The 27,789-nt window shown below is 50.8% G+C and overlaps 12 protein-coding genes across 12 annotated transcripts; 4 read left to right on the forward strand and 8 right to left on the reverse strand.

Annotated features, from left to right (window-relative positions):
* Positions 1-890: 890 nt before the first annotated feature.
* On the reverse strand, positions 891-1,664 carry CCOS01_12266 (uncharacterized protein; the record flags this gene model as incomplete). The annotated part of the gene is made up of 3 exons (XM_060460415.1): positions 891-1,191; positions 1,245-1,605; positions 1,661-1,664. 3 exons carry the CDS (start codon positions 1,662-1,664, stop codon positions 891-893), a joined length of 666 nt encoding a protein of 221 aa, XP_060309358.1.
* Positions 1,665-2,321: 657 nt separating this feature from the next.
* On the reverse strand, positions 2,322-2,996 carry CCOS01_12267 (uncharacterized protein; the record flags this gene model as incomplete). The annotated part of the gene is made up of 1 exon (XM_060460416.1): positions 2,322-2,996. The coding sequence occupies one exon, from the start codon at positions 2,994-2,996 to the stop codon at positions 2,322-2,324; it is 675 nt and encodes a 224-aa protein (XP_060309359.1).
* A 697-nt stretch (positions 2,997-3,693) lies between these two features.
* Positions 3,694-4,029, forward strand: CCOS01_12268 (uncharacterized protein; the record flags this gene model as incomplete). The annotated part of the gene is made up of 1 exon (XM_060460417.1): positions 3,694-4,029. A coding segment is annotated over one exon (336 nt), but the record flags the coding sequence as incomplete, so codon positions are not given.
* Positions 4,030-6,507: 2,478 nt separating this feature from the next.
* CCOS01_12269 (uncharacterized protein) lies at positions 6,508-6,905 on the reverse strand (the record flags this gene model as incomplete). Its single annotated transcript, XM_060460418.1, has 2 exons — positions 6,508-6,800; positions 6,863-6,905. 2 exons carry the CDS (start codon positions 6,903-6,905, stop codon positions 6,508-6,510), a joined length of 336 nt encoding a protein of 111 aa, XP_060309361.1.
* Positions 6,906-7,207: 302 nt separating this feature from the next.
* Positions 7,208-8,048, reverse strand: CCOS01_12270 (uncharacterized protein; the record flags this gene model as incomplete). The annotated part of the gene is made up of 2 exons (XM_060460419.1): positions 7,208-7,385; positions 7,696-8,048. The coding sequence occupies 2 exons, from the start codon at positions 8,046-8,048 to the stop codon at positions 7,208-7,210; spliced, it is 531 nt and encodes a 176-aa protein (XP_060309362.1).
* Positions 8,049-8,925: 877 nt separating this feature from the next.
* CCOS01_12271 (uncharacterized protein) lies at positions 8,926-9,126 on the forward strand (the record flags this gene model as incomplete). Its single annotated transcript, XM_060460420.1, has 1 exon — positions 8,926-9,126. One exon carries the CDS (start codon positions 8,926-8,928, stop codon positions 9,124-9,126), a length of 201 nt encoding a protein of 66 aa, XP_060309363.1.
* A 3,435-nt stretch (positions 9,127-12,561) lies between these two features.
* On the forward strand, positions 12,562-14,605 carry CCOS01_12272 (uncharacterized protein; the record flags this gene model as incomplete). The annotated part of the gene is made up of 5 exons (XM_060460421.1): positions 12,562-13,077; positions 13,136-13,303; positions 13,380-13,465; positions 13,527-13,610; positions 13,663-14,605. 5 exons carry the CDS (start codon positions 12,562-12,564, stop codon positions 14,603-14,605), a joined length of 1,797 nt encoding a protein of 598 aa, XP_060309364.1.
* Positions 14,606-15,235: 630 nt separating this feature from the next.
* On the reverse strand, positions 15,236-16,512 carry CCOS01_12273 (5-methyltetrahydropteroyltriglutamate-homocysteine methyltransferase; the record flags this gene model as incomplete). Its single annotated transcript, XM_060460422.1, has 2 exons — positions 15,236-15,804; positions 15,852-16,512. 2 exons carry the CDS (start codon positions 16,510-16,512, stop codon positions 15,236-15,238), a joined length of 1,230 nt encoding a protein of 409 aa, XP_060309365.1.
* Positions 16,513-18,419: 1,907 nt separating this feature from the next.
* Positions 18,420-18,653, forward strand: CCOS01_12274 (uncharacterized protein; the record flags this gene model as incomplete). The annotated part of the gene is made up of 1 exon (XM_060460423.1): positions 18,420-18,653. One exon carries the CDS (start codon positions 18,420-18,422, stop codon positions 18,651-18,653), a length of 234 nt encoding a protein of 77 aa, XP_060309366.1.
* Positions 18,654-19,319: 666 nt separating this feature from the next.
* On the reverse strand, positions 19,320-19,838 carry CCOS01_12275 (uncharacterized protein; the record flags this gene model as incomplete). The annotated part of the gene is made up of 1 exon (XM_060460424.1): positions 19,320-19,838. The coding sequence occupies one exon, from the start codon at positions 19,836-19,838 to the stop codon at positions 19,320-19,322; it is 519 nt and encodes a 172-aa protein (XP_060309367.1).
* A 2,006-nt stretch (positions 19,839-21,844) lies between these two features.
* CCOS01_12276 (aldehyde reductase II) lies at positions 21,845-23,091 on the reverse strand (the record flags this gene model as incomplete). Its single annotated transcript, XM_060460425.1, has 4 exons — positions 21,845-22,155; positions 22,207-22,329; positions 22,394-22,774; positions 22,839-23,091. 4 exons carry the CDS (start codon positions 23,089-23,091, stop codon positions 21,845-21,847), a joined length of 1,068 nt encoding a protein of 355 aa, XP_060309368.1.
* A 958-nt stretch (positions 23,092-24,049) lies between these two features.
* On the reverse strand, positions 24,050-26,803 carry CCOS01_12277 (OPT family small oligopeptide transporter; the record flags this gene model as incomplete). The annotated part of the gene is made up of 9 exons (XM_060460426.1): positions 24,050-24,060; positions 24,143-24,707; positions 24,773-24,955; positions 25,013-25,339; positions 25,420-25,676; positions 25,740-25,939; positions 26,001-26,272; positions 26,339-26,640; positions 26,689-26,803. The coding sequence occupies 9 exons, from the start codon at positions 26,801-26,803 to the stop codon at positions 24,050-24,052; spliced, it is 2,232 nt and encodes a 743-aa protein (XP_060309369.1).
* Positions 26,804-27,789: the final 986 nt, after the last annotated feature.

Consider the following 27,789-nt stretch of genomic DNA (forward strand, 5'->3'; position numbering starts at 1 on the left):
ACCTACCTGTAGAGTCTCATCATCTCGAACGAAAAATACCAGCAGTAATCATGCCCGTCAATTGAATAGCAGAGCTCGACAATGGCGGACGCCGAATTCTCTTCCAAGAAGTGAAGCCGTAGCGGAGCATAAACGATACTCGTCCCGCACGCAAGCTCGAACCAATTATGAACAGGAACCATCGAAAAACCCACCGCGATGCCTGCGAAACATCCTGCAGGTGCCAGGACCTCTGCGCCCACATGGCAGTTTGATCGACCCGCTCAGACAAGCCTCATGATTGTGGATAATACTCTTTGGCAAGGGATTGAAAGAAGGAAAAGCTTACGCATACGACCACGGGATATCGGCATCGAGTCAGTTACAGTCGCAAAACAAAACAAAACATTGCTGGTGCTCTGAATGTAAAGCGTGTCAGTGGCCGTGGTTGTGAACGGGTATAAGAAATTATCATTTGATTCGAGATGATGCTAAGCTGACCACACGAGCCCTCCCGCTTTCCGGGGCCTGTTCTTCAAAGAACATTTCCCCCGGGGCCCAAGGGAAACAGGCCGCTTCTGTTACGCAGCTGTGTGAGACTGGGGGTCTCCTGCCATCGGCCTGTTTCCACCCCTTCAAACTCGCCCTTTTTGATTGCGTGGTTTCACTGTCAAGAACCAGGACCACCAATGCTGATCGTGTCCGACGACAGAACCCTCCATTGTTTCCAGCCGTACGCCTAATCAATGACCAAAGAAAAAAAAAGAAGAGCAACAAGTATTGCCTGGGAACAAGTATGTGTGAATATCCAAACACCAATGCCGTGAAATATGTGAACGCCGTCTCGTTAAGCCGTTGAGAGATAGTGATGAAGAGTGATGCCGCACAACATGTCTACTGAAGTCGCACTCTCATGTCCGCTCGTTGACAACCCACTTCTTCTTCTCCTTGGGGGGCTTCTCATCGTATACGGCAGGCGGCGGGCCGGGCATGAACTGGCCGGGGGAGTTGACGATACCAGCTTGGTTGACATTGACACCAGAACCGGCAATGATGCCGCTAGGTCCCTTGTGTGCGTGCTTGCCGAGCTCGTACATGCGGTCCTTACGGCGGAGGTAGCGTCGGCGCCAGATGCAGGCGCCAACCCAAATACCAGCAATGGCGACAACGAGGATGACAAGCATGACGACCCATCTCCAGTGATTAGAGAGCCTATATTGGAAGGTTAGCGATAGCGGGGCATGGAAGGCTGGGAATATTCTCACCAATCGCCGCCATTTCCACTGTTGGAGGATCCTTTTGAAGCTCCGCTTGTTGAGGAAGATCCTGCCGAGGACGAGGATGCAGTCGCAGCACCGCCTGTGACGGAATTACAGAATGAAGTGTACCATCCTTGGATACTGCTGAAGCCAGCGTCGTCGCATCCAGCAGCGGGGCAGACACCGCCGGCGGCTGTTGAGAAGGCTTGCAGAACACCCTGACTACAGAAACATCTGTCGTAGGTATTGGCATCTGCCGCCGCGACAGCAGGAGGAACACAGGCGCCGTTGGCGTCGTATAGGGGGCCACAGTTCACAGCGCACGCGGGCAACTGCGCAAAGGGCATAATCGTTGTTGAGAGGCCAGCTGCATCATGTTTAGTTATGGATTCATCATCCAAGATTGCGGAATTGTCACTTACACATCTTGACGGTGTTGGCGATTTGCTGGAGAGTAAGGGAACAGATGGAGCGTTGGAGATGGAAAATGAAGTAGGAATTCGGAGAGAAGTAGGCAACTTGTCAGCCGTTGCGGCCAAAACAAGTCGTTGGAATGCGGAGACGTTGGGAGCAATCGATGGTAGGTATTCCCTCCTTATTGCGGTGGTCCAAGACACGTCGGGTGGCACGAGTGCGAAATTGAGCCACAATCCAGCGAGTCAAGCCCAGAAGATTGGCGGCCGGAGAGGAATGCGATGCACAGTTGGTAGCGGTGAATTCGCAGATTGAACTTGATCGCAGCAAATAATCCCGAGTTGTGAACAATGCCGTTGGCGGATATGCACGTCAGCGTGTGGTTTTCGTCCCAAGTCGGTCGAGGTTGAGCCAGGTCCAGCTGCCGTCCCAGGTTCTGCCGCACAGATTGCTTCAAAACGTCGTAATGTGCGTTTCGATGCACGAAAGCCAAGTTCTGGAAATTTCGGGAAGAGATTCCGTGAGAATGCAAGTCCTTCTGATGATTTTTCGTGTTCCGGTTTGTGACGTCGAGTAAGCGTGGATTCTGACAATTGCGGATGTTTGTCACCAGCGTTCGGTCGGCTCGGGCTTCGGAGGATGGAGCGTAGGTATTTGGAGGAAGCGAGATTATCGTATACGTAGGACGGGTCCTGGGAAGCGGCGTTTCAGTGGACTTTGATCTGGATCCTTCGTCGATTGTACGTCGGTTGGCCAGGGGCGAGGTGGTACAAGCGAGTGACAATAATCGGGAAGCGAACGTCGAGTGCGTGAAGCTTGACGATGTCGGTCGGCACGGCTGATACTGGATTCGAGGCTTCTCCTTGTTGTAGTGACGAAGCGAGTGTGTGGGGAGATGGAGGAGAGAAGGGAAGAGGGCGGAAGAGGAGAAGGAGACTGAAGCCGGGTTGGCTGTGGTTTGTTTAATTGTGTTGGATATTTGGCGAAAGTGAAGGTGACGAACAGGAAAAGGAAGTGGAAGGGAGGAAAGGTGGTGAGAAGGAGACAAGATGAGGGAAACGGATGATTGATGACGGGACTGAATTTGGATGGCAGAGCCGATGGAACATGGGCAATTGGGAGAAATCGACAGGGCGAAAAAGCAAGAAATGCGCGGTAAGACACCCGACCAAGGACGGGCGATGGATCGATGGGATGGTACGACCCAGGGGCGGTACCTTCGTTGCCACCACTTTCAAGGTGTGTGCACAAGTACATTTCCCGGCCTGTCCTGACCTGCCGATGCAGAAGCGCCAGCCCCAGCAAACGGCTAAACAGCGCCTGCATCCCTCCCCCATCCTCCATTCATCCATCGTCCACGGCACCACCATTTCTGCATCTCAGCATTCACTATGTATGTAGCACAGCACGACACTCCCGACAACGAACACAAACTTGGCACTAGCCACAGTGACAACACACACTGTCGACGGGCCCAAGAGGGGAAACACTAACGATCACCGGGGCCTTGCTACGCTGAAAGCATGGGAAGCGCTGCGGGAACGACGGGCTCCTCATCAACTCGACGGACCAGTGGCCACCGGCTGGGTCAGAAACTGGGTCCGGGGTTCCAGCTTGACCAGCATTTCCACTCTAGCGAGCTGCGAAAAGCAGTCCGGTCCCTGATCGAGGGCGGGACAAGGATTGCTGCATCTTCAGGTTTAGGTTATGGCTCCCCCTCCTCTACTGGGTTCCGTATTCTGTACGGAGTACCGTGTTCATGGGAGCCCGAATGGTGGAATCTGCATTGGGAATTGTCCCGCCGTAGCTCGGAAGGCTCGGTCACAACTGTAGTCTTTTTCTTCTCTTCAACTTGTTGTCAGCGGTCCTCGGACACTATCTTGCAATGGTCGCAATTCTCGCTCTCACGTATCCGTACATCGTTTTGCTGACACTTATGCAGCCTGCTGCACGCAACACGGGAGTCCGTGATGCTCGTCAACTCACTGGCCTTGCCGCGTATGTCTCTGACTGATTGGCCCCATTGGCCCCCAATATCGATGATGGAAGAGCACAAACCGGGCGGTGCAGCGCCAGCGAGCTAAAGAGTCGAGCTACCCGGGCCGGCCGAGCGAGCTGGGCACATCTCTACGGCAGAGCCAGCCATCTGAGAAAAGGACGAGGCTTGGCTATCGAAGACACCATCACGGCAACTCTGCGGCACAGGGCGTTCTCATGGCTTGCTGTCCTGTCAACTGCGTTCCCTGCCACCAGACCCTTCTTTGTGGTTGCAAAGACGCGGACAATACCTTGCTCGACACAATCTAGGTGTCTAGGAAGGGAACAAAGGCCCCGGTCAACAAAGGTGTCGCGCGTGTATTGCACGAGGCGTCAATAACAAAAGCTGAAAAGGTGCGCCAACCTCCAGCTCCTACCTAGCTGCTCTCAGCGCCGTCAACCGTTATAGCGTTTAGCGCTCCGTTTTGGTTTCCCTCTCTCCGTCTCTTACTCGAGACAACAGACTCCAGAGTGACAAGACGGAAGGACGGAAAGAGTCAAGTGGTGCAGGGGGTGGCTGGGTTACGCGTGAGGAGGGGCGCGCTATGCCCATCTAGTCATTCGCTTTCCAATCTTTCTGCAGGAATTTTGTGGAGGAAAGCTCGTCAGGGACGAAGTGGACTGGTCGAGAACAAATGAATTGGGAACTCTGCAGAAAGCGGGAGCGGAAAGTCAGAGAGTGATTGATTGACTGGGCGAGGACTGAGAGAAGACTTCGAGAGAGGGTCTTCCTGGAACCCAAACAGTCGTTTCTCTGTCTCACCGGCCCTGCATCCAGCGATCAGCGCATGCTGCAAACACTTCTCAGTCAATCATTCAGTGACATTCTCGTCGCTGTGTTGCAGTTGTCTTCCGCTCTTCGTCTCCTTTCCCTTGCTGCCCCCTTGCAAATAAACAAATTCATCGCCCCTTGAAGCCCCTTCTCCACCCTCCAACTACCGCACACATTTATTCATACAGTGTTGTCCCTGGTGCCGTCCACGCCGTCCTCCCTGCCGGAACACTCAAAAGAACACTGAAACTGAGGCGCAAAAGGGGTGGGCTCTTGACCCTCTCTCGACAGAGAACGAAGGAGTATACACGTGGAGAAGGGGGCCGATGATGGAAGACGAAGCGAAGCGATCTCAACGCAAAACATGGGCAGTTAGTGCACATCATAGAGAGATCTGTTACCTCGAAGGATTTTCCCTTCCCTCCACTGTAGACTCGATGGTCGCGCTAGGTTTGGCTCGCTTTGAGGGGGCTTGAACCTGGGGAACACAAGCAACCGCGAACACTAAACAGAAAACTCATTTGTGTGTGAAACCAAAAACAGTGCCCATCGTCCGCTGCCAATTAATTTCGGTCAAAGCTTACTGAGGATGGCGGCCTTCTGATTTGGAGTGTTTGACGTCATGTAGGTTGTCCGTCTCATTTCTGCTTTTATGCTTATGCTTTTTGCTGTCCCTAGCCGGCAGGGAAGGGTGAACATAGGCTAGCCTGGACCAGTAAAGCAATTCAGATGTTTGAGACGATTGAGAATCTTGAGAGTCAGGTGAGAGGTAAGGTGAATTAGATTGAGAATGGGAGTGAGAGTGAGAATGAGCCTACCGTAATCAACTGCAACTCTGTGCATAGGGTGAGAGGGTACGTATTTTGCTGACTTCATCTCGTCAACTTGTGCCGCTGACATAAGTCGAGCTGTCAACAAGCGAGCATGCGAGAATAGGGAAATTGAACCCCGGACAAAGGGACGCCTATCCCCAAAAATAATTCGGCTCTCAGTCAGCTTACGACCACCGCTGCAACTCTTCAATCTCGCCAAAATCCAAACTTGATACTCAAACTCCAGACTATCGAATTCACAAGTCACACACACATACACACGCATCGGGACATCACGCACACCGTCAGGGTTGCCCGGGTATTCACTCAACTACAATCCTCCCCAACATTCCGTATCTTCTTTCCAGCCTCTCTCAAGAGAGTTCTCAAGTGCTTCCTAAGCCTCTTGGCCGCCTGCTTGCAGCCCGCGGGGGACAGCGGCAAGTGACTGTGCAACTTGCATGACGTCTCCATCTGTGCTTTGGGTCCTTGGGAGGCCTTGCCAAGCTGCGCCGTTGGGCTCGGCACGCTTGCCCGGATGCGTCCGAGAGAACGAGTGCCGAATAGGGCCAACAGCCAAGAGATGGGCCAGGCAGGGGAAGAACCGAAAAAAGCAAATACGAAGATTCCCTTGGCACTTTGCGTTCGCGGGTCCCGAAGAAGAGAATTAGGTACCAAGGCTTCGGAACTCTGTCTTCAATGTTCGTTGTTGGGGGCGATGTCAGATTTACATGTTCGGACGGAGTAGTAGGTATTATGAGGACTTGTTGCTCAACAGCAACTTTACGCTGCATCGAGTCGGGGCTGATGGCACTAATCAAAGCGCGCCATTCTCAGCCACCTTGGCTCCAATCTCTCAGAGTTCCTCATCAGCCTCATGAAACTTTAGCCCGAATCCACTGGCTTCTTCCCAAGCCACATCCCAACTTCATCGCCAAGCCATGACACCAAGTCAGTCATAGCCCTCTGCGTCTTCTGACATTGTGCGCACGGATTCTGGACCCCTTCATCTCCACGATGATGCGCGGGGTAGAGAATCGAGAGGCTCTTCCGATTAGGCACGGGAGAAGATGTTTATTGCAAAGTGTATCTAAGTCTATCTTTGAAGTGAAGAGTGGTGACAGAAGAGAAAATAGGCGACGTTAATCCAATGACGAGACTTTTCTGACAAAAACGAACTAGAACAGTCCCGTAACCAGACTAAGATCTCTTGAAGGACCATGCAGTAGGTACTTCAGCGCGGCTGCTGCTGCTGCTGCTGCTGCTGCGGCCGGGATGAGGCGTACGTCGCCGATGCCCCGGACCCCTGACGTCCGTCAGCCTGCCCCGCCGCCGATCCGTCCGCCGACACCGCGGCGATGTTGTGGTATGGCTCCTGATGGAACGGCTGCGTTAGCCACATGCCCATCGGACTGTCGTGAGCCCCCATGGTCGTTGTTGTTGACTGGCTCCTGCCGAGCGATCGGTCAACCGGGACGGTGCTGGACGAGGAGGAGCTCTGCCCGTTGGGTGCCCTGGTGCCGGAGCCTGGCCGGTAGTGGATTCAGTTAGCTATGGTCTCTTAGTTTTGAGGATCGGGGAGATTCTACTTTTAGACTTCGAGGAAGACTGCTTAGAGGTATGCTTGCCCATCTTGTCTTTCGTAAGGTACCTGAAAGATACCCTTGTTTGAGAATAGCTGAATATCTTGAACTAGGTATTGCTGATTCTTATTGGGTGTCTGAAGGTGAGAGTATGAGTATCGATGTGCAGTTATTGCTTGGGAAGATGATGATCCAAGTGATGTCTATGATGTCTCTCCATCTTCCGATCACCAACTCGTGAGATTCGAGCCCCTCTTTATACTCCTTTCTCGCCCGCATATCTCCTTCCCGTCGTCAGCTCAATCCACCGCTCACTTCTATCCACGACAACAAAATTCACCGACAAGATACTCAAGAAAAGTCACGTCTAGCCAAGGCCTCGATACGCCACCGGTGGCACATACTTTCTCGAGGAGGCTGCCCGACGAATCCAAGGAACCGCTTCAGTATCGCAACACCGCATGGCTTCTTGTGCGGCCCCATGAAAAGTGTCAAGTGTACGAGCACAAGTACGACTTGTGATGTTGCACTGCACTAGTGGTTTCCATGCTAGTTTTTCTCTTCCCCTCGCAGTACGGCAGGCTATTGCGTAAGGACTGCATATCAACATGTGACTGTTAGAAAAGCGAAGAACTCAGAGGTTGACTTGGAAGTTGAGTCTTCTCTTTAGGTGATGTTGATAGGGTATGTTTCGTCTAGAGAGCAAGATAGATCGTTTCCTCCTCGTGAGCTGAAGATCTCTTTCTCCGTGGGAAAGTGCTCCCAAAGCTTGGTAAAAGCTACCACCCGTCTACAAAAATGTCAACATCTTCGGAGCATCAAAGCCCTGCCCCTCACACCTGGCTCCCGTGGGACTCTTCCCACGTTGTAATGTCTCAGCATCACCTGCAAAGACAACCCGGCACGCACCCACCTGTCGGGGCCCTCCTCTTCGAGACACAGGATCCTCGCGCGCACGAAGCATTCGAGCTCGAACAGCTGTCCGAAGTACAGGTCTCGCTCCTCCTCCCGCTGAAGACGCACGCGCGGCATAGTGCAGCTGCGCATCGACGCCGTCGAACATTGAGAAGAAGGAAATATTGGTCTCGTTCTCCGTCCGAGACCTGCGCTCGGAGCTACATGTACCTTTGCGCACCCGGGGAGGGGCAAGGGGAATTGGGAAGCTCGGGCAGACCTGCATTTCGACCAACATCTTGGGACCAGTTGTTTGACTTTCGGAAGGATACGCGATTCGATGGAATAAGGGCTGTTGTAGACTCGTGGTGCCGTGTTGCTATGTCCGGAAGCCGGTGCCCGGGGTCGACCTAATCTGTCCCGCGGCTAGCTACATTTCTGTGTCCGACATGGATTGCATGGTTTGGGTCCGGGTACGAAGGGCGATTGCATCGATATGATGATCTATCAATTCTGCCCGGTCTATTACCTGTCGTGCCTCTACAGTTGTTACCTTCATAGGCTTGCGATTCCGCGGGATGCCATGAATAGTGTGCGCAGTGTTCACGTAAATCCAACGCTGTTCGTAGAACAGCCAAGGCTGTGAACAGCATACACACCAGGGAAACGCTGCGAGATACAAAGTCTACATATCTCGAAACAGTTACGCTTGGCAGAAGAATTCTATTGCCTCCCCCTGACGATCATTCTGACGTGTCTGGAAGTTCAACCGTGGCCCCCATCGATACACCAGAATAGTGACACCTTGGCAGAGCGACGTGGGACGACAGCACTCGAGTCAATAAACTTCAGGCGCGAAAGGCATCGAACTTCCAGCTGAGCGACGTGCCAGGAACGCGAGCGTCATCTCGGCCGGAAGATCGTGATTCACCACGAAGCGGCACGGAAAGTTTCGGTATCCCACCTCCCATGTCGTGACACCTTCAATCTTCCATCTGTCGAGACAGTAGACACTCCGTCTGTCCAATCGGGGAGACCGAAGATGGTCTGAGCAGTAGGAGAAACATGATTAGCCTTATTGGAAAAACAAAAACAAACGGCTCAACAGAGACCATCGTCGATTGCCCATTCTCTATCCCTTTCTCTGCCCGAAGCCCCAGACCTTGCCCTGAGACATGAGGTCCTTCAGCGTCGTACACAACATACAGGTGCGACCAAGCTTCAAGCCAAGCATCATCCGTCGGACCGTCAGACCACTGCCCACCAAGCCACAACTACACAACGCGGCAAAGAGAAGCAAGGAGGGGATCAAGCCTCTTTTTCGCAAGATAATGCCAAGGGCAACCGAAGGAGTTCTCGTGTACCCGTTCTGCTAAGCTCTCCACGGAAGAAGTTCTGGAAGGAAACCGTTCAGCCCCTCAGGGGTCGGTGCCACGTGCTCGTACAACTGCGGCCACATGGTTTTGAAGACACGAAGAATCCGTGGCAGTCGAAATGTGGCGCTCGTCGGCCTGAGAGAATGGTAAGTGAGGCATCCCGAAGACGGCACAGGCTAACAGCCACAACAGTCGATTCAGAGACATTCGGGAAGCGAGCTGGAGAGTAAGCCTTCTACGTTTGCTTGTGTCTCGCTAGAGAAGCTTTTACCGGAATCTTCGATCCATTGGAACTTTTGGTCTGGGGGAGAAAGGGATTATCGTGACGGAGATGGTTCAGCTCCTGCGATGAACCGAAGTTTGGGCTTGATGAAATGCAACTTCTAGCGAAAATCGAACGGTCTATGTAAGGAAGATCGGGTTCAAGATTTTGTCAATGATTGCCGACTGCCTCGACACGGACTGCCGACTTTATTTTGACGATTGCTTCTTCTAGTCTGGCTAGTATGGTCCGGGGCTCCAGAAGAGTAATGAGCTGTCAAAAGTACCTACCATTTACAACTTGCAGTCATGCACCGGTATCTGATCCCCTTACGGACTCTGAGAGACTTGTACACCCAAAGTTGTAATCTCACGACAACGACATGTGAAAGGATATAGACACGAAACTTGTGGATGTTCCTAGCAATCTGAGCCTATGAAGGCCACGACTATGAAAAACGTCACTTGCTGTCTGCAATATTATCCCAGGTGTCTTTACGGAGAACTCAAAGAGTTTCAAACTATCACAGGAACAAATGGCCTGATGGTGCCCCCAAGGGGTAACTGTTTTATGGTTAGATACGATTCGCAGTACCTTTGAATCCACCAACAGACCCTCATGGAGCTTACAGCAAGCGCAAGTTGGCATATTCTGCATCAAATCACCAAGGCCCAGGAACAGTTACTGTTGATATCCTGGAGCATTCGAATGACTCTGTTTTGAAACGAGAATGCTTGTCACGAGAATAATCAATCCTCCTCAATATTCTCAATCGGTCCAACAACGGAGGAAGCATGGTGCAATGAGCCAACGTTGGGAGCAGCCAAGAAGCCATGACATTTGGCTCCATAGAGTCAAGGTGAATGTATACTTTCGACTTCACGTTAGGCTCCTTTGTGAGTAGGTACCTAGGATCGACAAAATGTACTGGATATGAACCTGTAGTATCACGTCTTGAAGACAGATAGACTTGGATGTTCTTCAGGCGCTCAATCAAGACATTTACTGGAACCTGACCCTCAAATCATCTTTAGACTAGGCCTGGATATGCGTAATCAGGAGAGGCATTGGCGATGCTTAGATGCCTTTCGTATGTGGCGCTGTGATAGCTGCCGGTCTTACAGCATGACTTCAGGCGTATCATTGTTCGGAACATCACAACACCATGAGGATCGGCGACTAATAGCGTGGCATATATACGCAACGTAGTATTTTCCACTGATACCACCCTTGCGCCATCATCGAATAATACCGGCCCGAGGCCCTTTGTGGTCAGTCGAACGGCGAACTAGAATTGCGCTTGAGCCGCGAACTTTCGACTGGTATTGTTTATTTGCGCAGCCGGCCGCTACAATGACAGACGATTGGCCGGTTCCTTGGCATCAGGAACGGTCGACGGATGCTTGGGTGCCGTCTTTGTTCGAACAGGCGTCGGCAGTAGAACGCATGGTGGCGCAGGTTAGTTTCCCTTCCTGTCAAACCTTGAGAGAGATGGGTCCTGGACCAAAACAGGACACCATTTCGTCATCTTTGGGCAAAATTGAAGGTACTTGGGGCCTCAATTGAAGTCACCAAGCGTTGAAGGAGGTTTGGTCACATGAAGCCATCTTGAAGTCTTCGCAAAATCATACAGGGCTCCTTGCTGTGGTCTAGACTGGGATCCGAGCTCACAGCGACGATCGTATTCGTTATCCAGATGCATGGGCTCTTGAAATGCCGATTCCAAGGTGAGGAATGGTTTACCGGACCAAAGAAATAAGACATGACACTCGAGACTAGTGACACTGAGTGACTTGGCACGATTGAATTTGATGACTTCTATGAAATCATTTTTTGTATCGACCGGGGGAGACAGCCGCATGCCCGGGATCTGCCCAAGCCTGTGCATCTTACAAGGGCCCCTGAATGCTCTGGGGTCCCAAGTCTCTGGATTTGGGATGGACTTGAATCTGGTTGCATCGGCTTGCTCCAGCGCTCTGGGCCCGATTTCTACGAGATGAGTATTCTGAATCATGACTGTGCGGCATGAGTTGATGATAAGAGACTTGATCCATGTGCAAGGAATACACTCATCTATGCGTAAGTTTGGAGTTCTTGACTTACATCTGCTTTCTCTATACGTGCAACCACGTGGTTCCGTCATCCACACACGAGCGCGAAAGGGCTTGAGGGCCTCTAAGCCAGCCGGGACTGCATAGGAGGATAGCGATTCCATTTCATATTTGTTCATTCGTCTGCGTAAATGCCGTGTCTCAAAGAGGCTGACGGTGCCAACCGGTCGTTGAGAAAAGTTGGAGCTTTAAGGAAAGATCAACAGACGTCTATTGCCGTCAATCCCAACGCTAATGCACATTCAGAAGGTCGAGGACGTAGCCATCCCAATGAAGTAAGCAAGTATGCATGCCGTTTGGATGAGGGGATCTCGTGGGGCTTCGAGCAGGCTGTTTGACTCGGACTTCTCAGACTAAGTCATTGTTGAGTACTAAGATTCCAAAACTTGACGCATGCAAGGCACCTCATCTCGCTTTTCCTGGGTGAGATTGAGTCGTGAAGATCGCAAAATCCAAGACAAAACGGTACTCCTCTGATTGGGCCATCTCTCATCTAGCGCGGGCTAGTCGCAACGTCTAGCGAACTCGGTCTGGTCCGGGGGCACTGGAGCACAGACGGTATCGAAAGATCGACAAGATGAAGAAGAGAAGCAAAGAAGACGGGGAGGAACAGAGGCAGCCCGAGTTGAGGCGAATACCCTTCTTTTCATGGGTTGCGGGCTTGCCAAAGTGCCAAACAAGGTATTCGCCATAGCTGAGGGACGCCACAATGCGAGGGGGACAGCACGGAACAATAGGATTCGCTGCCTCGGAGGGACTGAGCATCTGTATCACATTGATATTATCGCCAAGCACGCTATCCCACGGCTGGATCTAGCGATCTTAGATGGGCGATCCCCATACTTCTCAGGTGCCAATGCTGTCGTTTGTGAAGCGTGGACGAGGTCTTACTGCGGCAAAAACTTTGTCTTGCAACCCATATCCACGAAAATGCTGTTGTCTTGAAAAGTGCGGCTGTCCCCTGCCCAAGTCCGTATCTGAACTTCAAGAAGATCACGACAACCCCCCTCTTCCTTGCCTTCTTCATGCAACGTACAGACACTACGACATACCACCTTAACAATGGATCCAGCAGCATTAGCCGGCCTCACGATCTACAACTTCCCGCCTATGCCGCCAAAATGGGATAGAATTGGCATATTCTACATCACGTTCTGCGCAACATGGACAGCAATCGTCTTTGCGGGTATGGCCTTCCTCTGGGCCAACCGGAGAAACCCCATCTTGAGACTCCGCGGCCTACCTCTTGCCTTTGGTTCCATTATCTTCCTGCACTTGTATTGGTGTATGGCTCAGATTACATACCCCATCGGCGGAACGATGCCTGTGGTCATTGCGTACGACGCTCAATACTTTGTGATGGGCATCTGGTTCCCGCTCGGTATCGCGTGCTTCCACGCCTCTAACAGCAGGTTTCTGCACGTCGCGAAGTTGCAGAGGCTTCACTTCACTGGCACCGGCGGTGGTAGTATCCGAAGAGGATGCAATGGTTCGAAGACGTCGTGGCTATGTCGCTTCAGGAATATGGACTATGGGAGGAGAATTCTGATTCTCATCGGCATTGGTGCGATATTCCAGGTATGTTGGATGATTGGACTCAAACAGCTCTATCTTGAAGGATACTGACACTCACAAGTGCCTACTCACAACCGGCATGTGGGTTGCCTGCAAGAAGTACCACCCTACCTTCGGCATCCCCGGCACAGAGATCCGCGGAGACAATATAGTAGAGCAATTGATTGACCTGGGCCGCGGATGGGAGTGGTGGCCAACCCTCCTTTGGCAGTTCATTTGGACTTGGATTGTATGACTTTCTCCTTCCTTGCTTTGATCCATAGTCCTCAGCTCCGTGTGATACACTGATAGCTGACTGCCTAAAGGTTGCGCCGACACTCATCTGGCGGGCATGGAGTATTCGAGATACAATGGGATGGCGAACTCAGACCATCGGTTGCTGCCTTTCAGGGTGCGTTACAATTCCTAGCCGTCTTCGCGTTCGAACTTTACTGACAGCATTGACTTCCAAGTCTTCATGCGACACCGATGTTTCTCATTGCATCATATGTACCAGCCTTTAACACCATCAACATGTACTTCCCTCCAAGCCAATGGTTGGTAACACTACTACTCCAAAGCCTTGTAGTTGCTGATGCAAGGACCTAGGATTCATCTCTCAACCATGATGTTTGAGATTTTCACGATTTTTGTCCCACTCTTCCAAATCATTCGACTCCGCATCCTCCTCAGGAACGTCACGGAAGCCAACGCAAAATGGGAGACTGAATCACAGACAACACTCAGGGCGTCGACTGTAACGTCGTTCCATGGCAAGAAACATCCAGTCTCTTCCAGCCAAGCTGAAAAGGGGCAGCCGATTGTCTGCCAAACGGATTCCGCCGACATTGGTACAGATATTGATAGTCGTCTATTGACAATGACCGCACTCGATCACGCTTTAAGGGAGAATCAGGGCGCGTTGCAGGAGTTTTCTGCCCTCAGCGACTTCTCCGGCGAGAACATTGCCTTTCTCGCTCGCGTCTCCGAATGGAAGTCGAGATCCTGGCCGAATGCCATTTCGGATTCGGAATCTCGCGAGTCTCTCGCTCAAGAAGAGAAACTTGATGCATACAATCTCGCCCTCCAGATTTACGCCGACTTCATCTCTCTGGAGCATGCTGATTTCCCTCTGAACCTTCCATCACAGGATATGAAGCAGCTGTTCCGGGTATTTGACAAGCCTGCCCGCATCTTGTTTGGGGAAGACGCTTCTGTCAACACTGCTGTCCCCTTCGATGACGCTTACCTTAGATCACGCACAGGGTCAAGCTCGGGAAGCAGCGGTGATATCCGGCATCAAGCTCGCTACACCGGTGATATCCCCGCGGGATTCAGCTCTACGGTGTTTGATAGCGCACAACACCACATCAAGTATCTTGTGTTGACAAACACCTGGCCTAAGTTTGTCCGGGAGATGCACTCCAGGCGACGGTCCAGCGAGACCAGCCGGAGTGTTATGACAGCCGAGACAACAAAATCCGAGTCTTCTCTTCTGACCAAAGTCTCGAGTAGTGTCTCGAGCCTTCTGAGATCTGTCAAGGCTATTTAGGATTGGGCTTGCCCGAATCTTCTTGGCTGTGAAGGCGACGTAACATGACGCCTTCTCGAGGCCATCTTCTTTTCACACTACGTCACAGACGGTAGCCAAACACTTTTCTTTCGCTTCAATATTTAACTCAATACCCGGTTGAAGAGATTCAACCAACATACTATAGTACTAGTACCATTCTTCATGTCTCTCACCCAGTCCATAGTTGGCAGTCAGCTACCAATTCACTACTGTGTCATCTCAATTTTGGCCTTAACTTTGTCTACCATTATGTGGAGAATTGTCTGTTGGTAACTTGAGTTTAAGCTTGCAAGACGGCTGAAGCTGTTTGAATTTACTGAGAGCAAGCTAGACCTTTGACCCTCGTGCTTAGGGTCAGCGAGGGTCCAAGTACTCTAAAGATCTCCAAGCAATCATAATCGCAGGATTGAACTCGACGCCATCATTTTGAAGTACTTTGTCATCAAAGACATTGGATTCCTAAGACTAGGTTGAAAGAAGAAAGACCAAACATCTTTAGACACGCTTGCAATCAGTAATCTACACCCGCTCTCCCTCGAGACTGTCATGTTGAATGTTACACCACCACTCTCGCCTTCATTCCTCTCACGTGTACCTAGGTAAATTCCCTTACGCCTCGCCCCAAATCTCGTCAGCAATCTTCCTAATCAAAGAAAGCTTGCTCTTCTCGTCCTCCAAACTTAACGGGTATCCGCTCTCATGCGTGCTGAAACCGCACTGGGGAGACACGCAGATACGTTTGAGCGCCTCCTCCTTGGTCTCACCGCTTCCCTTGGCGACGTACTCCGCAGCCTTGAGAACGCGGGCCTTCATCTCCTCCTTATCCTCGAGCTTGGGGATCTTGGTGCTAATGATACCCACAACGACGTTCTTGTTCTTAGGGAGGAATTGAAGGGGCTCGAAACCGCCGGCGCGCTCGGTGTCGTACTCGAGATAGAATGTGTTGACGTTGAGGTTCTGGAAGAGCTTCTTGGCGATGATGTCGTAAGAACCCTCGGCGAAGTGGCGGCCCCCGATGAAGTTGCCGCGGCACAGGTGGATACCGGTGTGCATGTCTTCGGGAAGCTTGCTGACTGTGTCGTTGTACAGAGCAATGTAGGCGTCAAGGAGGTCTTCGACGGTGCCTTCATTGTCCTTGTCCTCCTCCCAGCCCTTGCGGAACTGTTGCGAACAGAAGTCTGCGAGAGATTAGCAATTGTAGTGTTGCCGGACTCAGCTTACTCACAAGCCATGCCGGGGTCGTCGAATTGAACGTTGCGCAAGCCAGCGTCGTAAAGCTGCTGGAGTTCGGCCTGGTAAACCTTGGCAACATCCTTGAAGTACTCAGCATCGTTGGCGTACGCCTCCTTGGTGTATGCTCTGCCCTGCTTGTAGCGCATGTGGAACCAAGCTGGCGTGATCATGGTCAACTTGATGTCCTTCCACTCTTCTTTCGGCAGGGCAGCCTGCACCAAACGCAGCTCATGCAAGTTGGACTTGGACTTTGAGGGCGAGTGAGACAGCTTTCCGCCGGCGATGACAGAGTCGCCGGGCATGACCTTGCGGTCCTTCTCGATAAGGCTCACCACGTCGGGGTGGTACAGCCGGAACATGCTGGCCTCGGCATCCTGCAAGCGGGTAGAGCCTTCGAACTCATCCCACATGAGGCCCCAGAAACGGGTGCGGTTGAATTCGCCCGAGGTGACGCCCTTGATGCCCAGATCGCGCTGCAGCTGGACGACCTCGGCGACAGACTCCTTCTCGACGGCGGGAAGACCGGCTTCCTCCTCTGACAGACCCTGATCACGGATCTTGCCTTCGCGAATATCGAGGAGCTTCTGAGGGCGAAGGAGAGAGCCCATGTGCTCTGCCCTGAAAGGGGGCGCTTTGTGGAGCTTGGTGGACATTGTGGAAGGACTACTGGTATCAATGGAATGCCGGGAAGTAAGATGTATGTCTCTGTACTCTACAAAACACCCCTCACGTCAAGAATTTTAAAGGTCGCGATATCTCGGTGGGTGGCTGATCTACCTAGTGTCGAAGGCGGGGCAACCGGATTTATAGCAAACGGATTTACATGGCGGGGCAAAGTGAGGGGTCAATTCATTCAGACATGTATTGCTTGCCGATTGATGGCCAAGGTTGAGCTGAAAGCTAGTCGCCAGGGGTCAGAGTAGCTCACGTCAGCCAGTGTGAAAACCCAAATAGATGAGAAACCAGAGTTGGTAGCATTGGCCGAAAGGTTGTCTCCTTCGAAGCCGCCCTGCGCGGCCGACTCTTCGTCGGAGCTCTGAAGAATTAACTAGCTTCTGGGGTGCATTTGTCCCCTCTTCTTATTGTCCGAGAAGCAGCTTTACCCCTCATTCTCCACTTCAGTACTTCGGCAGTCGCATGGCCAACGTTGATGTAAAGTCCCATTAAGAAGACGGGAAAACCTCGTGTGTCAACCCCAAAATAGTTACTACACTCCTAACACTTCGACGTCCTGGCTTCAATTTGTGAGCAGATGAGAGAACACTGAAAAAAGAAATGAGTTGACTGAAGCACATGATAGAAGAAATGGCAAAGCTCTGACGGTAATTACAAGACAAGTATGGTCACAGCGTTACCGGGGTAGACGATAACGTTGGGGCGTTGTCGGTCGACCTTCATTTGATCGCGAAGATGTGTGTTTGTCAGAGTGGAGACTCTCTGTACAATACAGAAGACCGAGCCCTTTGCACCAGCCTTTCGCGAGCAATGTTCTTAATTACGAGCAGGCACGGGATCAAAGCCAAAGGCACTGTTCAGAGTATGAAAGCAGCTGTCGAATTGGAGGTCCAAGCTGACCAGCGAAGCTAGGGCACGCAGTGGCCGGCAACAGTCCCTATATCAACTTGCAACAGCCCAGTCAACCTACCGTTGAAAACGGCCCTTTTCACTTTGTGCAAAATAAAGATATAGACCAATACATTTCATCACCCAAAGAACTAGGCGATCCGAACCAACAACTCTGTGATAGAGATACCAATAGCAGCTGCCATGGCTCAACGAGGTGCTTTGGCGCTTCTGAGCGATGATTCCTGACGCTTCGCTCCATAGCAACGGAGTCGAACTGTAGGTGACATTTATTTCTTCCTTGATAGACATGAACTCTTAATCTCCGCTTGAGTGTGATTTAGTCACTAACTCGTCCCCAAACACACAGGGGAACACGCGATCTTAAAGAAGAAATTTGAGGAACTTGAATCAGTCCAGAACAAAATATTGGAAGAACAGCGGAAGTTGATGCCGAGTTAAATATTATATAAAATAGGAAAAGCTAATTAATTGATTTCGCAGGAGAAATGAAGCTGCTTGGCCAGCATCAAAGTAGTCAAATATCGTCACCATCTCATGCAGTGTTCATGATGCTCCAGCAAGCACCGCAAGAGACGTCGCGACTTAGTCGACAGGTTCTTCAAGGCATGCGTGGAGTTTCTTCGCAGCGAATAGAGATGGCTTTAGACATCATCGGATCAGTTGCCAGGGTGGAGGGAATCAACGGAAGCGATATCGTCAAGAAAGTGACACAAATCGAAACATTTCGCATGTGATGCAGTCAAATCAGTCACAAATCCTATTTGTCCGAATTCATGAGCCGGGAAGACTGACGACACCCCTTTCAAGCGTTTGATTGTCATTAGTTGCCAGTCTCCAAGATATGTAGCCAGCCGTCACTCTTCACTACTTTTGTGGTATCCTCCGCGAGGATAGCGCGCAAGGTCGATTCCATCTTTTGCGCAGTTTGATCGTTCAGTTGCTTGAGAAATTACCAGCTGAGCGAACGTTGGCCATGGGTGTCGATTATGCGCTATTATCTGAGTGGGATTTTAACGCCTTGCGGCAGCTATTCGAGATAACTTTGTTGTCTATTCCAGGAGCGGTGGTCTTCTGCGCCATCGATGGATGTTCACGTTATCCGAACGAGGATGAACTGCAGGTCACACTGGAATACTTACTCCGGGCCTGCCAAGCACAGTCTCCCTTCGCCCTCTACACATATCCCAGCAGATACCAGAAGGCATGACGGCGGTCTTTCTTCCTGCCACCGCAAGGCAGGAAAGGCCTGGTTTGACCTATGTCTGGCAGCCGAATACGCTTTCCCGAAGGCAATTTGATGGACAACGGCCAGGAAGTCCTCAGCCTGTACTCTTCCGCAACCCCAAGGACGACTGAGGGGATAGAGAATAATAAGGTGTTGAACATGCTCTTTGAGTTGAGGCTGAAGATCACGAGCTATTAAAGCTTGCCATAATCCATCTCATTTCTTATTACCTTGAGCGCTCATTTAGATTGAAATAACCGAAATTGTTCTCCTTGAACCTTATGTGAAACACTGCACATATTCAGAGTCGAATACAACAGGTACAGCCCAGTTGATTCAGTTAGCTCACCTTCTACTCAAGTCATCATTCAAACTTCCCCTCTCAAGCCCTACGCAAGCGTGTGTAATGTGCGTAGTAGCTGGCACTGGACTCTTGCACATTATCCAGCAGTGGCAAATCCTGTTTATGGATGTCGTGAAACGACTGATACTATTGACTACAGAATGCGGCATCATTCGCTAAAGTAGGAATAAGAAGGAGTGGTGGAGGTCTATTCAGTACTTTCCGAGAACATCTCCTAAAATAAACATTTGACCCTTAAAGGCTTCTTTCAATGTAGGTATACGGGATGGTCTGGTATAATCTTTCTAGATGAGGAATACTGTTTTTCTGTCGGAATTGTCCACGAAGATTCTGTCCTTGCCTCTGAATGATGCGATTCCGATGCGTCGAAAGCTCCCATGCTCAGTCGACTTTACTTTAGCTGGGTCATTCTCACGAGAAAGAATCAGAAACGTATCCATGAAAATCGTGCCACCTTTGGCCTCCTCAATCATCCTCGTCCTGAGAAGTAAGCAAGGGTATGGGAGTCCGGAATCTACCGGATGACCGGGATCGTCGAATCGTCCTGAGCAGGTCCAAGGTATTGGGCCTTTGGAGAAATCGGTCTCTTCATCGTTGAGCAGCATGTACGGTGGATTGTATAGCATGGCTTCTGGCGGTATGCGGACTGAAATACTCTTGACAACTCCACGTATGATGAGATGACAAGACTCAATCTGGGACGTCATCGGGATTCCCTTCCACTCGATGCCAAAGGCGACCAAGTCCACGCCATTTGAGACCTTGAAGCGGCGTTGAAGTTTGAAGCCCCAATCATCTACCATGATTGGGGCGTTACAAGAAAACCAGGTCCAAGAGGGTGCTCCAGGAATACCGGGGCCCTTCTTTTGGCCATTTCTGATCCAAGCCAAGTCTCGAGCAAGATTGTCAGGGCAAATTCCGAGAATCGGTTTCTTTGAAGTTAAGTTTGTGTAGTGTTTGGTAATCCCGGCGAAAGCTTGCAGCCGGTCGGAGGCGATAGTAAAGTCTCGCTTGGAGTAATCTTCGATCCATTCAGGCCACCATTGGGAAACTTGCGTGATGGGGTATGTCGAATCACTTGCTGTAGAATGGTGGACCTGGTAGGTCTGAGTAGCTTGAGTTTCGTACAAGTATTGACACTGCCAGTGAACGCCCGACTTCAGACAGTGAAGAATCCTTGGAGACAAGATTCGCTCTTGAAGCGCCCATCCTCGTGTGCTGAGCTGTGCTTGTCGTGGAATTTCGCGGGGGTCAAGGCATTGAAAACGGATCATTCTAGTGCAAGACGTTTGGGAGTAGCCGTCCTCTCCCTTGTAGGTGAACATCCGGACTGTAGGATCTGCCTTAGCTCTTGCCGCACTCTCAGGATCATTAGTGTCTCCTGGACTCGAGTCTTTTCCATCTATAACTGCTTCCATGCTATTATCGTCTCCTGGGAAACAGCCTCCTTCGCTATCCCAAGCGTCGCTTGCTGCTATAGTGATATGGCTTCCAGCATAGAAATCCCCCATGCGAGATGCCTCCAATTCCCACTCTGCCTGGTCATCTTGTACTATACACAAGGAGTCGATCCAAAGATAGCTGATACCTAATGAGCGGACTAATCTTATAGCGTGTCGGAAAGTTTTAGGAAGAAGGTTCTCAGGTATAGAAACGGCAAAGTCTTCTTCCGTAGCTTTTGTAGTTCTTAATGGAGTCGATGTTCCCCAGCAATAGCTCAATGTTGCATATCGCACAACGGCGGAGAGTTGCTGGAAAACTTCACTCGTGGTAGACACCAGGCGTAAAGGCTGATCCGGTCTCGTATCGATGAAACGTTTTGGTAATTCTCCCTTGCGTGGTTGACAGTAGCTACCGTGCGTGCTCTCACAAGTATTCAACCAAGTCCTTGCGCATAGTATCCTGTCTTCTGCCAAAGTCCGGAGTGAATATGTCCGACCTGACATCCAGAAAGAAGGATGCTGGTATGCTACGGGAAGTGGTCAGTACATGAGTGTGAAGCTTTCTGCAGTATTGGTTTAGGAATAAGAATTGGGTTGAGACATACCCTCATCTGGATCCTGTGGCGAAATGCCTATTGATGCCTCTGAAAGATACACAAAACTGTCTCGTGTGATTTCCAATGAAACTTCAAGGCTTGCCCAGAGAATCCTACCAGTATTGTTTACCTCCAGTACTTTCAGAGCAACGGGATGTGAGCTTTCTGTTGTTACGTGCTTGAAACGCTCTCTAGCCTGGTTCAGACTGTGTTCAATCAGCAACTCCCAAAGAGCCGCGCACAACGGGCAATCTTTCTTGGAAACGAAGAGTTCTTTGGTTTCCTGCTCCCATACGATCCATGGTGTTTGGAACTTGACAAGAGACTTTAAGCGGGCGGTATACTCAATAAAATGCCGGCAAATCTTGCAAGGGTCCATGTCGGCCCCGATGTGTTGGGGTATTGACTCAGTCAATCACTCTCCGTGCTGTTCTCGAGCCCATTAAAAAAATTGAAACGAGGCATGTTGGTATCAGAAAGATCCCGATGGTCGTGCTGACCAGAAGAAGCCCAATTTGATCGAACTCGCATCTTGGCTACAAGTGACCCGTTTTCAGGCAGCAGCCGGCGCTTATGCGGGGTACATTTGTGATGCCGGCTGCTTTAGAACGTGTAGCTGAAATGCGACTTGCGGGCTGATTAGTTACTATTGGTCGATATTGATGTGAAGTATCAGCCCTAGATTGTCTAGCTGAAGGTGGCTTTTTCGATTTCAAGTTACCAAACCCCGACGTTTACACCAAAACATCGAAATCCATGAAAGCCCTGTTCTCAGGCAGAAATTTCAGCTTTGAGGTCCTCTGTGTTCATCCGCAAGCTGTCCTCCAGGGAAGTCCAACCAGGCTGTCCCATCCTCTTCAATAGTGCCTCAGCGCGGTCGACGGGCTTGATGATAACTGGGAAAGGTTCGCTGGCAAAGTTTTCGTGGATGTTCTTGCCCGGGTGCTGCTTGCGCAAGATTTTGAGAACATCATCCCAGCAGAACGACTCAGCGAAACCAAAGATGCGTTCGCTTTTGACATCAGGTAAAATAGCGGCAGCCACATGCAGAATAGCGTCGTCCTGTACATCGATGAAGTATTCTAGCACAAAGTTAGCTATAGGACTGTCCAACTTTCACTTTCAGCACTTACGGGGGTGGCTGAAGTGAGGAGGCATTCTCTGTCCCTCGAGGAAAGGCAGGATGAAACCTGAAGTAGACCTGTGTCCCTGGTTTACAACATCAAGACTCTTTCCCAGGTTCATGCTGGGCAGGACTAATATGACGGTTAATATCCGAGACCGAAAAGCATAGGAGCTCACAATGCAAGCTTTTCTTACCAGAATTGACAACGAGGTCAGGGCGTTTGGACTTGTTCTCTTCGTGGTATTTCCAAACGGCTTGCTCCTGCTCAACCTTACTGGCAACATAGACGAAAGCGCCATGCTCAGGACCCCACGGGCCCGGCGTCCAGGCCAGTTCTTTCGCGTCAGGGCTCCAAGTGTCTTCGGTCACAACCGCCCCCTTCATCTCCATGAAAGTTTCAGGATTCGCGGCTAATGTCGTTGACGATGATGAAGTTAGCACGAAGCGCTTTACGCTCGGCTCCTTGTATGAAGCCTTGAGGGCAACCAAGGCGCTCTCTTTCGCGGTCGGAATGACGTTGTTTGGGTCAGGGTCAAAGCTGACTATGGATGCCGTATGAATGAAAGCGGAGACACCTGGCAGGTATCAGCATAATAACACAGCACTCATCTACCTAACAGTAGGGGCATCAAATACTACCTTTCACGACTTCGTCATAAGCGTTTCCTGCAAGCATATCTGGAACTGAGACCAGTTCAAAGTGGCCCTTGCCATAAGTCTTTTCAAAGTAGGCGTTGAGCCAGCTGCTCTTCTCGATGTCCCGAACAGTACCGCGAACCTTGTAACCATTCTTGATGAATTGATCGGCTACATGTGATGCGATAAATCCATTGGCCCCAGTAACGAGGATCGTCGAACCGGTGGGTATCACAGGGCTTGTTGAAGTAGTCATGTTGTCGTTGTTCAATAGAAAGATCTTTGAGGTAATGCGACGAGACCTGGAACGATACGGCTGGTCTTAAATACATTTATAGAGTCCGAGAGGAGTAAATAGAGTTCTCGACCTCGTTCGAAGGTTGCTGCCCTTCAGGCTTCATCCCATCGGCCCCGTATGGGTGCCCAGAGTTCGGGCCCCGCTTACAAATGTTTGCGGAGCACGGTTTACTCAGTTACACTGTAAACCCCATGAAACTTGACTCATCCACCGAGTTCTTAAGCTACTGTAGCGGACTTTCGGAGTGTACATTATACATGATGTGAGACAGAAGACATGCAAACTCGCGAAGAGGTGCGTAAAGGCCACGCAGGCTTCCGGCCGGCGTATGCATGTGCCGCCTGGGGGCCGCATACACGGCCGAACGGTCGGAGCAGTGCAGATCATTGCTGCATTATTCAGCCGGCGATGACTCCTCCGCCGCAATGCGCGGACTTTCGGAGGTAGCGCTGACCGTCACAGTAAGCCTTAAACCCGGGCGTGTCCCAATGCCATTGTTTCCAGTAGCACTGGCGCCACTGTAAGCATCAACAATAAAGAAATTCTTTCAATTTTCATCCATGACTTTCTCCGACATAGTAGCTGCGATCATGAACAGCAATTGACAGCGCCGACCCATGACTTGACTACAGCTTCAGGCACAAACCTGGTTCAACGGGCACTTAACACCGAGTGCTCAGATGACAACACGCTCCAATAAAGGTACTAATAATTAAGATAAGTCTACTACGTAATTTAGTTTTCAAGTGCGAAGACCCCTCCGAACTTCAACTACTAGGTGGGACGCTTGCACTACGGAAAAACAACCCCCACGCAAATACCCCGCGTGCCTGTCGCTTCCCGAACCCCAAATTTGGCGTTCCATTTTCAGGTACTTTTATGAGCGCTTCGGCTCATGTAAGTGCAACTTTTCCAGTCACAAGTATCCTGCGTAAGATCATGGTTAGCATGCTATTCCCACGAGATGCTACTATAAGATGTCATGAACCTACTTTGTGAACTTCCGTACCCCACCAAGTAAGCTTCTTGGAAGCCCCGGTGTAGAATATGGCGAAGAAGATGACGATTCCAGCAATAGCAACTGAGCAGTCCAGCGCTGAGCTGAGAACAAAGTTGTAACGTCTCCACCAAGTCCTCTGCCTTCTCTTGATGAGCAAGCCAAAAACGAGACCGACAATCGCCCAGCTCCCGTAGTTCGTTCCGGACGCCGGGGGAATATAGTTGAGTCCACCGAGGAAGAGCGGAATATGGACTTTCTTCAACCACTTGGCCTCGGGGAAGACTCTCTTCCTCACCAGGTAGACGACCACGGGCAGGACGGCGCCGACGAGGAAGAACCACAGCAGCGAGCGGTACATTGCGCCATCGGCAAAGAATCTACGGGGCCCGAGAGCACCCCAAACCATGCTGGTATTGAAGTGTGTCCGAGAGAAGGGGCACGTGAAGCCGTTGGGGGCGTTTGTAGAGCAGATCCCTGGGATGTGGTTGAGAGCCCAGTTGAGAACGGAGACTTGACCCAGAGAGCCAATGACGAGGCCCACTGACTGAACGAGAAACAGTTTTCGGGGCGGAATCTACAACGATGCCTTGTCAGTACGTAAAGGGCGGCTTTGGAGGGGAAACGAGGCGAATGACTCACGTTACAGTAAATGCCCAACTTCAAGTCCTGGGCAAATGCTAGGCCTTTGATGCCAGAAATATAGCCAAGATTGAAGAACCAGATATTGGCCAGAACTTTGCCTTCCCATATGTATCCTGCAATGATACGGCAAAAAATATCAATTTGAATCTTCATATTTGTCGTCGCATAGACCCAAGCGAGCTAAGTTTGACGAATTAGCATTTCTTCATACCAGCAGCGGTTTTAGAAGGTACTTACGGGAACGAAGAAGATGGCAGACACTGCGAACGCGAGGACTACTCCGTACCAGCGAAGCTGGACCGGGTAGAACTCGCAAGCAAACATCCCGAACCCCAGAGCAAGCAGCGCAGCAACCCAGTACCACCAGAGCGGGACGGCCTTGTAGCCTGGCTGAGGGTTGTGTCTAGGGACGATCTTGCCCCCGAGGAGAGCAGAAACCTGGGTGGACCTGAACGCAGCTGCAATGTGTCGGCGTTTCTCGAGGAACAACCAGACAAAGAGTGATGCGATGGTGGCAAATGAGAGACCAAAGGTGTTGAGCGCATACGTGACGGGAAGGTAGATCTAAGTAAAAGAAGTAAGCATTCTCGTTTGAAGAGCTACTGAAAATAATATAGTATGGGGAGTTTGGGGTATTTGCGTACGTCTGAGTAATTGGCGTATTTGACAGGATCGAAAGTAAAGTCGTCCTTTTTGTTAATCACTCTGGAAACATTGAATGTCTTTCCCAAGTTATCGTAGATGGAATTGCTCTGGATGGGTAAGTAAGCTGAGTCCCAGGTGTTTGAGTAGTACAGCGCCGGGGAAATAATATAGATCCAGAACACCAGAGAGGCCAGGATGTTGAGAATGGCCCACGTGGGAACGACAAGCGGAGAACCAATATAGGCAATTTGACTCCCTATTTGATATTAGTATCAACGAGCTTTCCAGGACTTTGTTGGGCCTATGAGGGTTTACTTACAGTCGAACGTGAAAGGAAACAAACCGATGCCACTCTTCATGCCGAATACCTGGTTGACAACCGCATTGTTCGGAGCAATCCAGCAGACCCAGGTGAAGTAGCCCAGTGCTGGGAAGATGAAGTCTGGGAACCAGTACCAGCAAAACGAGGCAATAAAGGCGAGCATAAAGAACTTGTAGCGAGATGCCGTCCACTTTGCTCTAGTGTGCCGATATGTCAGAATGAATTGAACTAAGCATTGAATGATGTGAGGGCACTTACTCGGTCTCGTCCTCTCTCTTGCCAGTGTGCAGCGCAGCATTGAGGGCTGTGTTTCCAAGAACACCAGGCCACAGCAATCCTGGGGGCTCAACAACCAATGCATAGCATAGTCCGGCCAGAGCGAAGCCGTAGAGAATTGTTGACAGTGTAACAGTCAACTCGAATCCCCATCCTGCCTCAAGCCCGTAAAAGACTCTCTGTTCGGTCAAGACGTCGGCACTCAGCCGAGTCAAGAAGCTGAGGTTGGCCATGATATAGACTAGGATATTTTCCTACGAGATAACAGGTTGTTAGCGTCGGGTGTCACAGGGGCTATGACATTCAGGGATGATGCCAACCTTGTAGTTGAACGGGCCTGGGTTCAGGCTGATGCGATTACCCCTGATGTTGAAGCCCCAGTCGGGAACAACAAACTCCCATGCTTTTCCAACAGGGTATGCCAGAAATTGGATCGCTGACTGGGAGAGACTGATGGATGGGAATCGGAACGTATACAAAGTGTTGACACCGCTACCCAAAAGGCAAAATCCAATGCCAATCACCCACATGCGGAGCGTCAGGCATGGCAGGGAAGGATCATCGGGTCTCAAACCAACTCCAGCAGCATACAGAACATCTCGACTCGGGGCGGAGGATTCGTCTAATCTTGGTCAGGAAGGAAATTTCTGAATGGAATCGTATGTCGCACCTGAAGAACGCTTCGCTTCCTCAATGGACGTCGTCGGTGTCACAGCCTCTGGCGCGACGTCCGCGATGTCCGCCCCCTCGATGGCGGACTTTTGGTTCGCCTCGACGTTGGCCATATTCGATTGTCGAAGAAGATTGTACTCAGTTGGGACGAGATCATCAAGATTAGATCAGATTAGATGCGAAGAGGTTCCATCAGACTTTTATCCTTCCCGCTCAAAGCTTGGACCTCGGAGCCTCCGCGTCTAAGACGGGACTCGGCGGCGCCAGAGTGGGAGGGGTCCCACATGTCCCGTGCCGGACTCCGGCCGCTGGCGTAAGCTTGATGAATCCGTGACTGATACTATGGGATGTTTCGAGGGTAATTGTTCGTGTTTCCTACGGAAATGGTTCCGAATATGGGAGGCATATGGCCAACCATGTCTTAAGGTGCAACGAAGAGGCATCGGAATTTCGCTCCGTTGGCATCATCCTTGATCACGGCGACCGCGGGAGGCTCAACCCATGGCCTTGTAGGGCTAAACGAGGGCCATTTGGAGTAGCGCTAATCACGCATTTGACGCCGTCCGGCCCGAGAAAGTGGTGGAGGGGACGCCGAGACGGGGATGCGGCCTCAAGATCAGATAGTTTCTCCACTCTTTAGATCTTTCTGTCCATTCAGAGGCGATTGTATAGTCAAGAATTCTCTTAATCGCCGACGGCTGCTGGATATTTATTCCGTTCGAGGTCAAGTGCTGCTATCGTGAGGTCAGCCATCTTGACAAACCAACAGTGTCTGTGGCGCGAGGTTTTCGCATTGGAGGTATGGGTACTGAGAGCTTCTTCGACCCAAAAGGGAGATGTCGTATTTGATGACTCGCCGAATTTCCGAAGCATTGACAAACGAGATGAAGATCGATACATACGAAGCATCATTCAGAATCCGAACATACTTTATCTGTTAGGTAGTCACCACTAGCTTATTTTAGACTTATAAGACTCGTGTGACAGACTGCTCAAAAAAAATCGTTCGGTCTTTCTTCACAGATCACACCTACGACAACCTGTCGAGCTCGATACAAACAGTTGACGCTATGCTGGATGCAGCCTGACACCACTAGCC

The sequence above is a fragment of the Colletotrichum costaricense genome, assembly GCF_030867565.1.
Source record: "Colletotrichum costaricense strain IMI 309622 chromosome Unknown Scaffold_14.1, whole genome shotgun sequence".
Taxonomy (NCBI): Eukaryota; Fungi; Ascomycota; class Sordariomycetes; order Glomerellales; family Glomerellaceae; genus Colletotrichum; species Colletotrichum costaricense.